Source organism: Bombina bombina, chromosome 3 (genome assembly GCF_027579735.1).
Source record: "Bombina bombina isolate aBomBom1 chromosome 3, aBomBom1.pri, whole genome shotgun sequence".
Lineage (NCBI taxonomy): Eukaryota > Metazoa > Chordata > Amphibia > Anura > Bombinatoridae > Bombina > Bombina bombina.
In genome coordinates this window covers 494,513,195-494,524,644 of record NC_069501.1, presented here as the reverse complement: position 1 = coordinate 494,524,644, position 11,450 = coordinate 494,513,195, and the positions used below count along the sequence as shown (strand labels likewise).

Below are 11,450 nucleotides of genomic sequence, written 5' to 3'. Positions count from 1 at the left end.
TTCACAAGATTATATGCAAGTTTAGCAATTGTTTATTGTAAAACTTGCATGTGACTGCAGTCAGCCACTGCGTACATATACCTAAACTCTGTATGCCGTATGGAGTACACCCTGCCGCATACTTTTGTAGTTGCACTGTATGCAAAGCTAGAGGTAGCAGTGTAAAAGGGATTTCCATGTTCTCTCGGTTATGCTATCAGGAGATGAATTACATGATACCATCAAAGTTAAAAAAAGGTTAGTGTTTCCAGATTATCACCATCATCACAGTTGGTATATCCATGTCACAAGCCAAATGACAGAGACTGAAGCCAGGGGAGCCATATAGCATTAATGTCATGAGAGAAGATGATAGGAAAAAAAAGTTACAAATGGGTACAAAAGAAAAACATGTATGTCACCAAGGAGAGAGAGGAAATCAGATTATGTATAGTTGGAAAAGTGAAATCTTGTTACAAGGTAAATGAAAGCACCTGTTTATTAAGAAGGATAAATGATGTATATGAGTAATGAGGAAGATAGCATGACTGTCATTGCAAGGGGACACGGGGACAAAGGAAGAGGGAGTCACAGCATTTGTATGTCACTAATAAGTGACCTGAATGGAGGCAGTAAAGCAGGTAACTACTAGGGCAAGGGAAATGGGAATCACAGCATGTTAGAGGTGTGGCTTTGTTATGAGGGCAGCTCAAAAAAAGCCACATCAAATCACAAAAAAAAAATTATTAAATACTATGTTACATGGGAAAGTGACAGCAATGGAGGTAGGGTATGGGGCAGTCACACAAGTGACAAATTCCATGTCACAGAAGAAGGCGCCGGCGAGAGACAAGGTTAGTCACAGCATGCACAATCCATTTCTTTCCACAACACATCTTCTGAGGACTGAAAGGGTTCATGGCTCTGCTTGAAGCCATGTCCACTGCACGCTGGAATTTGCCTCTCTCAGGACAGGAGAAGGGGAGGGAGAGGGTTGAAATTTAAGTCCATGTGAGTAATAGGTCATCTGACATCAGGTAGCGAACTCTGATTGGGAAGGGGGATGGCGCCATTGCTTGGTTGGCAACTCTGCCTCAGGCTCTGGAAGTAGGAGGCTTGTACCGGCTTGTGACCTTGGAGCACACACACTGCTTCCTCGATGCTGAACCAGCGCCGCTTCCGTCCTATGGGGGAGAAGGAACTGGAATCATGGCACTGTAAAGCCATTCTCCTCTTCAGCCCCCACATACACACTTTCTTAACTGTGCTCAAACTATTTCCCTCAAATTACAATTTGAAGTAAACTATAAGCCCCCTAAATAAAGCATACCAATACTGAGAGAATCCTCCCAGTCCTTCAGAACTTCAGTGACAATCAAGACATATACAAAAGTTCTGTGTTTCCGATCCAAGTTCTATAAGAGACAGTAAATAGAAAAAATTGCATTTAGAGGGCAAAGTTCCACCAACATTTTATGATGCCCCACAAGTTTACATTTTTTTACTTCACAAATCACATGCAAAATCCCTTTTCCCCCATATGCATTGTCTTTCCTTACAAGCGTGTTCTGACCTGTTTATATCTTGCTTAGCTTTTAATGGTATCCAATAGTAAAAAGTTAGCATTTTTTTACCACTTGACTGTATATACAAATTGTTTACATACCTCAAAGATCCCAAGCATGCGCCCCAACGTGCCTTTAACTCCGGCCTGTGGGGTGAGAGAAGGGTTAAAGCTGTAAAATATGATGATCTAGAATCATTGTATTTGCCCAGCCTGTAAAAAACAAACAAAACAAAACCTATAGCACTTATTTATAACCCCATGCTGTGCCACCATGGAAAGCCCACCCACCACAAAAAAAACATCCATCCAATTTTCTCTACTTCCTTCCTTTATACTCATATAATCCATCTCCCTATAGGCATATTATTTAAAGCAATATTCTTAAGGGACATTGCACTGTAAAATGTCCCCGTCCCCCCCCCTTAATGTGTTTTCAATATATTTACCTGCTGGAGAGTTTTTAAATGGTTAACAAATAGCTCCATTAACATTTGTAGATGTTTATTTCCCCTTAAAGGGACATTAAACCCATTTTTTTAATGAATCAGACAGAGAGAATACAATTTGCTTCATTGCCTTGGTATCATATGTGGAAGCAGCATCAAGCCACTACTGGGAACTAGCTTAACACATTGTGTGAGCCAATATGAAGAGGCAAATGTGTGAAGCCACCAATCACCAGCTAGCTCCCAGTAGTGCATTGCTTCTCCGAAGCCTACCTAGATATGCTTTTCAACAATGGATACCAAGAGAATGAAGCAAATTAGATAATATAAGTACATTGGAAAGTTGTTTAAGATTGCATGATCTGTTTGAATCACAAAAGAAAAATTTCTGGGCTTAGTGTCCCTTTAAAAGGGACACCGTTCAATAAAATATATATTCCCCTCACACGTTCCAAATGACTTGCTATACCTACTGCAGAGTATTAAATGTATGAGAAATTGTTTGTATTTGAAATAGCTGGTTATACCTGCTGAAACCATCACAAATACTGAACTTTAAAATACTGCAATATTGGTTATAGAAATATTAGTTAGAAGAAACAAAAAAGCGACCAGGCACAGTATATTTCTGCAGCAGTATTAAAATACAATGAAGACTTTATCAGCTGCTTGCCTAAGAGCATTGTCGGATTTGTCTCATATTTTTTTCCCAGAATTCTAAAAACATCTAATTAAAAGGACCAGTCAACACAGTATATTTGCATAATCAGCAAATGCAAGATAACAAGACAATGCAATAGCACTTAGTCTGAACTTCAAATGAGTAGTTTTTTTTGTGACAATTTTAAGTTATGTTTTTTCCACTCGCCCTGTACCATGTGACAGCCATCAGCCAATCACAAATGCATACACGTACCATGTGACAGCCATCAGCCATTCACAAATGCATACACACTTATTCTTGCACATGCTCAGTAGGAGCTGGTGACTCAAAAAGTTTAAATATAAAAAGACTGTGCACATTTTGTTAATGGAAGTTAATTGGAAAGTTGTTTAAAATGGCATGCTCAATCTGAATAAGTTTAATTTTGATTTAGAGTCCCTTTAATTAGCAGCCTTTGCTAAAAACATAATTTATGCTTACCTGATAAATTCCTTTCTCCTGTAGTGTGATCAGTCCACGGGTCATCATTACTTCTGGGATATTACTCCTCCCCAACAGGAAGTGCAAGAGGATTCACCCAGCAGAGCTGCCATATAGCTCCTCCCCTCTACGTCACTCCCAGTCATTCGACCAAGGACCAACGAGAAAGGAGAAGCCAAAGGGTGTAGTGGTGACTGGAGTATAATTTAAAAAATATTTACCTGCCTTAAAAAACAGGGCGGGCCGTGGACTGATCACACTACAGGAGAAAGGAATTTATCAGGTAAGCATAAATTATGTTTTCTCCTGTTAAGTGTGATCAGTCCACGGGTCATCATTACTTCTGGGATACCAATACCAAAGCAAAAGTACACGGATGACGGGAGGGATAGGCAGGCTCTTTATACAGAAGGAACCACTGCCTGAAGAACCTTTCTCCCAAAAATAGCCTCCGAGGAAGCAAAAGTGTCAAATTTGTAAAATTTGGAAAAAGTATGAAGCGAAGACCAAGTTGCAGCCTTGCAAATCTGTTCAACAGAGGCCTCATTCTTAAAGGCCCAAGTGGAAGCCACAGCTCTAGTGGAATGAGCTGTAATTCTTTCAGGAGGCTGCTGTCCAGCAGTCTCATAAGCTAAACGAATTATGCTACGAAGCCAAAAAGAAAGAGAGGTAGCAGAAGCCTTTTGACCTCTCCTCTGACCAGAGTAAACGACAAACAGGGAAGACGTTTGTCGAAATTCTTTAGTCGCCTGTAAGTAAAATTTTAGGGCACGAACTACATCCAGATTGTGCAGAAGACGTTCCTTCTTCGAAGAAGGATTTGGACACAAGGAAGGAACAACAATCTCTTGATTGATATTCCTGTTAGTGACTACCTTAGGTAAGAACCCAGGTTTAGTACGCAGAACTACCTTATCCGAATGAAAAATCAAATAAGGAGAATCACAATGTAAGGCTGATAACTCAGAGACTCTTCGAGCCGAGGAAATAGCCATTAAAAATAGAACTTTCCAAGATAACAACTTTATATCAATGGAATGAAGGGGTTCAAACGGAACGCCCTGTAAAACGTTAAGAACAAGGTTTAAACTCCATGGCGGAGCAACAGTTTTAAACACAGGCTTAATCCTGGCCAAAGCCTGACAAAAAGCCTGAACGTCTGGAACTTCTGACAGACGTTTGTGCAACAGAATGGACAGAGCTGAGATCTGTCCCTTTAAGGAACTAGAAGATAAACCCTTTTCTAAACCTTCTTGTAGAAAAGACAATATCCTAGGAATCCTAACCTTACTCCAAGAGTAACCTTTGGATTCGCACCAATATAGGTATTTACGCCATATCTTATGGTAAATCTTTCTGGTAACAGGCTTCCTAGCCTGTATTAAGGTATCAATAACTGACTCAGAAAAACCACGTTTTGATAAAATCAAGCGTTCAATTTCCAAGCAGTCAGCTTCAGAGAAGTTAGATTTTGATGTTTGAAAGGACCCTGAATCAGAAGGTCCTGTTTCAGAGGTAGAGACCAAGGTGGACAGGATGACATGTCCACCAGGTCTGCATACCAAGTCCTGCGTGGCCATGCAGGTGCTATTAGAATAACTGATGCTCTCTCCTGCTTGATTCTGGCAATCAATCGAGGAAGCATCGGGAAGGGTGGAAACACATAAGCCATCCTGAAGGTCCAAGGTGCTGTCAAGGCATCTATCAGGACTGCTCCTGGATCCCTGGATCTGGACCCGTAACGAGGAAGCTTGGCGTTCTGTCGAGACGCCATGAGATCTATCTCTGGTTTGCCCCAATGACGAAGTATTTGGGCAAAGACCTCCGGATGAAGTTCCCACTCCCCCGGATGAAAAGTCTGACGACTTAAAAAATCCGCCTCCCAGTTCTCCACTCCCGGGATGTGGATTGCTGACAAGTGGCAAGAGTGAGACTCTGCCCAGCGAATTATCTTTGATACTTCCATCATTGCTAGGGAGCTTCTTGTCCCTCCCTGATGGTTGATGTAAGCTACAGTCGTGATGTTGTCCGACTGAAACCTGATGAACCCCCGAGTTGTCAACTGGGGCCAAGCCAGGAGGGCATTGAGAACTGCTCTCAATTCCAGAATGTTTATTGGTAGGAGACTCTCCTCCTGACTCCATTGTCCCTGAGCCTTCAGAGAATTCCAGACGGCACCCCAACCTAGAAGGCTGGCGTCTGTTGTTACAATTGTCCAGTCTGGCCTGCTGAATGGCATCCCTCTGGACAGATGTGGCCGAGAAAGCCACCATAGAAGAGAATTTCTGGTCTCTTGATCCAGATTCAGAGAAGGGGACAAGTCTGAGTAATCCCCATTCCACTGACTTAGCATGCACAATTGCAGTGGTCTGAGGTGTAGGCGTGCAAAGGGTACTATGTCCATTGCCGCTACCATTAAGCCGATTACCTCCATGCATTGAGCCACTGACGGGTGTTGAATGGAATGAAGGGCGCGGCATGCACTTTGAAGTCTTGTTAACCTGTCTTCTGTCAGGTAAATCTTCATTTCTACAGAATCTATAAGAGTCCCCAGGAAGGGAACTCTTGTGAGTGGAAAGAGAGAACTTTTCTTTTCGTTCACCTTCCATCCATGCGACCTTAGAAATGCCAGTACTAACTCTGTATGAGACTTGGCAGTTTGAAAGCTTGAATCAGAATGTCGTCTAGGTACGGAGCTACCGAAATTCCTCGCGGTCTTAGTACCGCCAGAAGAGCACCCAGAACCTTTGTGAAGATTCTTGGAGCTGTAGCCAATCCGAATGGAAGAGCTACAAACTGGTAATGCCTGTCTAGGAAGGCAAACCTTAGATACGGGTAATGATCTTTGTGAATCGGTATGTGAAGGTAAGCATCCTTTAAATCCACTGTGGTCATATACTGACCCTTTTGGATCATGGGTAAAATTGTCCGAATAGTCTCCATTTTGAACGATGGAACTCTTAGGAATTTGTTTAGGATCTTTAAATCCAGGATTGGTCTGAAAGTTCCCTCTTTTTTGGGAACCACAAACAGATTTGAGTAAAACCCTTGTCCCTGTTCCGACCGTGGAACTGGATGGATTACTCCCATTAACAAAAGCTCTTGTACGCAGCGTAGAAACGCCTTTTTCTTTGTTTGGTTTGTTGACAACCTTGACAGATGAAATCTCTCTCTTGGAGGAGAGTATTTGAAGTCCAGAAGGTATCCCTGAGATATTATCTCTAGCGCCCAGGGATCCTGGACATCTCTTGCCCAAGCCTGGGCGAAGAGAGAAAGTCTGCCCCCCACTAGATCCGATCCCGGATCGGGGGCCCTCAATTCATGCTGTTTTAGGGGCAGCAGCAGGTTTCCTGGCCTGCTTGCCCTTGTTCCAGGACTGGTTAGGTCTCCAGCCTTGTCTGTAGCGAGCAACAGATCCTTCCTGTTTTGGAGCAGGGGAAGTTGATGCTGCTCCTGCTTTGAAATTCCGAAAGGAACGAAAATTAGACTGTCTAGCCTTAGGTTTGGCTCTGTCTTGAGGCAGGGCGTGGCCTTTACCTCCTGTAATGTCAGCGATAATTTCTTTCAAACCGGGCCCAAATAAGGTCTGCCCTTTGAAAGGTATATTAAGTAATTTAGACTTAGAAGTAACATCAGCTGACCAGGATTTTAGCCACAGTGCTCTGCGCGCCTGAATGGCGAATCCAGAATTCTTAGCCATATGTTTAGTTAAATGTACTACGGCCTCCGAAATGAAAGAATTAGCTAGCTTAAGGACTCTAAGCTTGTCCGTAATCTCATCCAGAGTAGCTGAACTAATGGTCTCTTCCAGAGACTCAAACCAGAATGCCGCCGCAGCCGTGACCGGCGCAATGCATGCAAGGGGTTGCAATATAAAACCTTGTTGAATAAACATTTTCTTAAGGTAACCCTCTAACTTTTTATCCATTGGATCTGAAAAGGCACAGCTATCCTCCACCGGGATAGTGGTACGCTTAGCTAAAGTAGAAACTGCTCCCTCCACCTTAGGGACCGTTTGCCATAAGTCCCGTGTGGTGGTGTCTATTGGAAACATCTTTCTAAATATCGGAGGGATTGAGAACGGCACACCGGGTCTATCCCACTCCTTAGTAATAATTTCAGTTAGTCTCTTAGGTATAGGAAAAGCGTCAGTACTCGATGGTACCGCAAAATATTTATCCAACCTACACATTTTCTCTGGTATTGCAACTGTGTTACAATCATTCAGAGCCGCTAACACCTCCCCTAGTAATACACGGAGGTTTTCCAGCTTAAATTTAAAATTTGAAATATCTGAATCCAATCTGTTTGGATCAGAACCGTCAGCCGCAGAAAGAAGCTCTCCGTCCTCATGTTCTGCAAGTTGTGACGCAGTATCTGACATGGCCCTAGCATTATCAGCGCACTCTGTTCTCACCCCAGAGTGATCACGCTTGCCTCTTAGTTCTGGTAATTTAGCCAAAACTTCAGTCATAACAGTAGCCATATCCTGTAATGTTATTTGTAATGGCCGCCCAGATGTACTGGGCGCCACAATATCACGCACCTCCCGAGCGGGAGATGCAGGTACTGACACGTGAGGCGAGTTAGTCGGCATAACTCTCCCCTCGCTGTTTGGTGAAATGTGTTCAATTTGTACAGATTGACTTTTATTTAAAGTAGCATCAATACAGTTAGTACATAAATTTCTATTGGGCTCCACTTTGGCATTAGCACATATAGCACAGATATCTTCCTCTGAATCAGACATGTTTAACACACTAGCAAATAAACTGAAAAGGTTATAGCATCAATCTTTGTAAAAAACACAATTTTAGCAAAGGTTTGTTCCCATTAGCAAAGGATAACTAACCCTGATAGCAGAAAAAAAGTTACAGAATAAACGCTTTTTATCACAGTCAACTACAATCTCACAGCTCTGCTGTGAGTGATTACCTCCCTCAAAACAAGTTTTGAAGACCCCGGAGTTCTGTAGAGATGAACCGGATCATGCAGGAAATACAATGAGCTTCTGACTGAATTTTTTGATGCGTAGCAAAAGCGCCAAAAAAGGCCCCTCCCCCTCACACACAACAGTGAGAGAGATCAGTAAACTGTCAGAAATTAGATCAAGCAACTGCCAAGTGGAAAAATAGTGCCCAAACATTTTATTCACCCAGTACCTCAGAAAATGCAAACGATTTTACATTCCAGCAAAAAACGTTTAACATAAATTAAGAGTTATTAAAAAGCCTGTTGCTAGTCCCTGCAAAATAGGCTAAAGTCTTATGTACACAGTGCAATTCCAGTGAAGTACCATTCCCCAGAATACTGAAGTGTAAAATATACATACATGACATTATATCGGTATGGCAGGATTTTCTCATCAATTCCATTGTCAGAAAATAAAAGCTGCTACATACCTCTTTGCAGATTAATCTGCCCGCTGTCCCCTGATCTGAAGTTTACCTCTCCTCAGATGGCCGAGAAACAGCAATATGATCTTAACTACTCCGGCTAAAATCATAGTAAAAACTCAGGTAGATTCTTCTTCAAATTCTACCAGAGAAGGAATAACACACTCCGGTGCTATTATAAAATAACAAACTTTTGATTGAAGGTATAAAACTAAGTATAATCACCATAGTCCTCTCACACATCCTATCTAGTCGTTGGGTGCAAGAGAATGACTGGGAGTGACGTAGAGGGGAGGAGCTATATGGCAGCTCTGCTGGGTGAATCCTCTTGCACTTCCTGTTGGGGAGGAGTAATATCCCAGAAGTAATGATGACCCGTGGACTGATCACACTTAACAGGAGAAAGAAACATCAGTTCTAACATCACTGGCACCATATTATCCTAATCCATAGAATTTCAAAGAGACACTGTAGTTACAGAAGGTATTGAAGATGCCAAGCCTATTCAGCTTTGGTCTGGCATTTGTCTAGATGAATATATAAATGGAATATTCAGGCATACCTCCTCACACACCTCCCGGACAGCAGCAGCACTAGGCTCCTCCCCTGGCTCTAGACCCCCACCAGGCACAATCCAGCGGTCAGGATATCGGCTGCTGCTAACCAGCAGTACCTAGAGGAACGAAATGAGAGAGGTTGATCACCACTAACTGTAGTCCTTTGTAAGGGATTCCATGCACAAATAATGAATCAAACGGTTAATGTATTAGCAGTTTATATTAAAACTTTGCTTTTTAGACTATATATATATATATATATATATATATATATATATATATACAGTGGGACCTCGGTTTACAAACGACTCGGTATACGAAATTTCGGTTTACGAATTCAAAATCTTGAAAAAAATTGTCTCGGTTTAAGAATTTTTTTCGCAATACGAAACAAATGTTCCGGTTTGCCCCTCGGTTTACGAATTTTTTTCGCAATACGAAACAAGTGTCCCGGTTTGCCCCTGCATACTGAAGTGTGGGTAGCAGTTGGAGAAGTTTTGGAGCCATTTGCAGCAAGTTGTTGAGCCTTTTGGAGCCATTTGCAGCAAGTTGTTGAGCCCTTTGGAGCCATTTGCAGCAAGTTGTGGAGCCTTTTGGAGCCATTTGCAGCAAATTTTGGAGCCTTTTGCAGCAGGTTTTGTAGACTTTATTTGACTTTTTCTTTCACCTCCGGAACGCATTAATTGGTTTTCAATGCATTCCTATGGGAAACCGTGTTTCGGTTTACGAATTTTTCGCAATAAGAAACGTCCCGGAGAACGAATTAAATTCGTAAACCGAGGTCCCACTGTATATATATATATATACATACATATACATATACATACACACACACACACACATACATACATACACACACACAGGGCTCAAAATTTCAAGTCCCAAGCTACTAGCCAGGACAAAATGTTACTCGCCACTTCTAATCAGACACCACACTCACTACTTCACCCCCTCTTTGTATATGTTTAGCCAATGTGAAACATTTTGTAATACTGCTTTTATTTTATACCATAACAAATTAAATAATGCTATATAACGTAATACATTTAAGAAAAATAAGTGCACAGCAGTTAGAAACATCAACTAAAGTTTCTAGGGAAGACAACAGCTGGATAGAAAAAGGAAGTTGATGAACTGAGAGAATGCAGAGAGTTCTGTCATGGAAGGTCATAGCAGACCTGGAGATTTAGTTTTAATAATTATCATCTCTCCCTTCTAACTCTTAACTATCTATCTCGACTCTCTCCTCTAATCTCTCTTTTTACCCTCTCCCTTCAGTCATATCTTCTCTTTATTTCCACTCTATTATATCTCTTAACTCTTTCTTTCTCCATTCTCTCTTAACTCTACCTTCTCCACTTTCACATTTCCTCTGCAATCTCTCTCTCTCCACAGTTTACCCTCTCAGAAGTAACAGTCTAAGCACTAATGGGGTATCTACAGCCCTAGAGGAATAACATATCCTTGCACTTTCATGGATAATAGTTTTAGCACATAGCACAAAATGTGTGTTTGTCAGTGCTGCAATAGGAATGTACATTCTGCACATACACTTTGCTACTTACAACATGCCACCAGACTTCAGACTCAACAGTCAGTCATTAACTTTCACTCGCCACCATTAAATTTCCACTCGGCAATGGCTAGTGGGAATTTTGAGCCCTGTATGTAAAAAATTATACACTGTTTGTGTGTGTGCGTATGTATATGTGTGTATATATATATATATATATATATATATATATATATATTCACATAAAAACGCATATGCCTTTAAGAGAAATGTCTTTAAGAAATGTTAAATTGGTATTTTACTCTGCTCTCAAGCAGTGTTGTTATCTAGAAAGAGTGGAATGCCACATTCCAAATGAGATAGGGCAACCACACTATTGTGAGAATGTTACATTTTTATGTGAACACTTTTTGCTAAATGTTTGCTACATTAAATTATATGACTGACATAACTGCTAAACTGTAGTTTAATCATTAGCATTGCTGAGAGGGGGCAGGAGAGTTTTTAGCAACATCTTGAGAGTTTGAAATCTACTGCATGTGTCCCACTGAATGAATATATTGACTGTAACTGCACTCCTCTGTCTGTGCACCTTTGTATGTTGACTTATTCAAAACTTGAAGATAAGTAATGTGTTTATAATTTAACCACTGCCTTGCTTTATAAGCTCTTTACTAATTTATGTTATTGCAATAAGTTCATAAGAAACAGTACAATAGCGAGGCAGTGGATGAAAAATTAATAGAAACTTTATTACAAAATATAAAAATCCATTACAGGATCATGAGGACAATGCAGCATCGGTCTTACGCATTTCATCTTGCGCCTTCCTCATAGACCGTGCTGCA

General features: G+C 41.3%; 1 protein-coding gene across 1 annotated transcript in view; it reads right to left on the bottom strand.

The window, feature by feature from the left end:
* Positions 1-460: 460 nt before the first annotated feature.
* Positions 461-11,450, bottom strand: part of NUDT3 (nudix hydrolase 3) — a 15,257-nt gene continuing 4,267 nt past the window's right edge. The window contains exons 2-5 of the mRNA XM_053706849.1: positions 9,095-9,205; positions 1,646-1,690; positions 1,310-1,394; positions 461-1,163 (exon numbers count right to left, since the gene is read on the bottom strand). Coding sequence (XP_053562824.1) covers positions 1,003-1,163; positions 1,310-1,394; positions 1,646-1,690; positions 9,095-9,205 — 402 coding nt within the window. The 3' untranslated portion in view covers positions 461-1,002. The remainder of the gene's footprint in view (positions 1,164-1,309; positions 1,395-1,645; positions 1,691-9,094; positions 9,206-11,450) is intronic.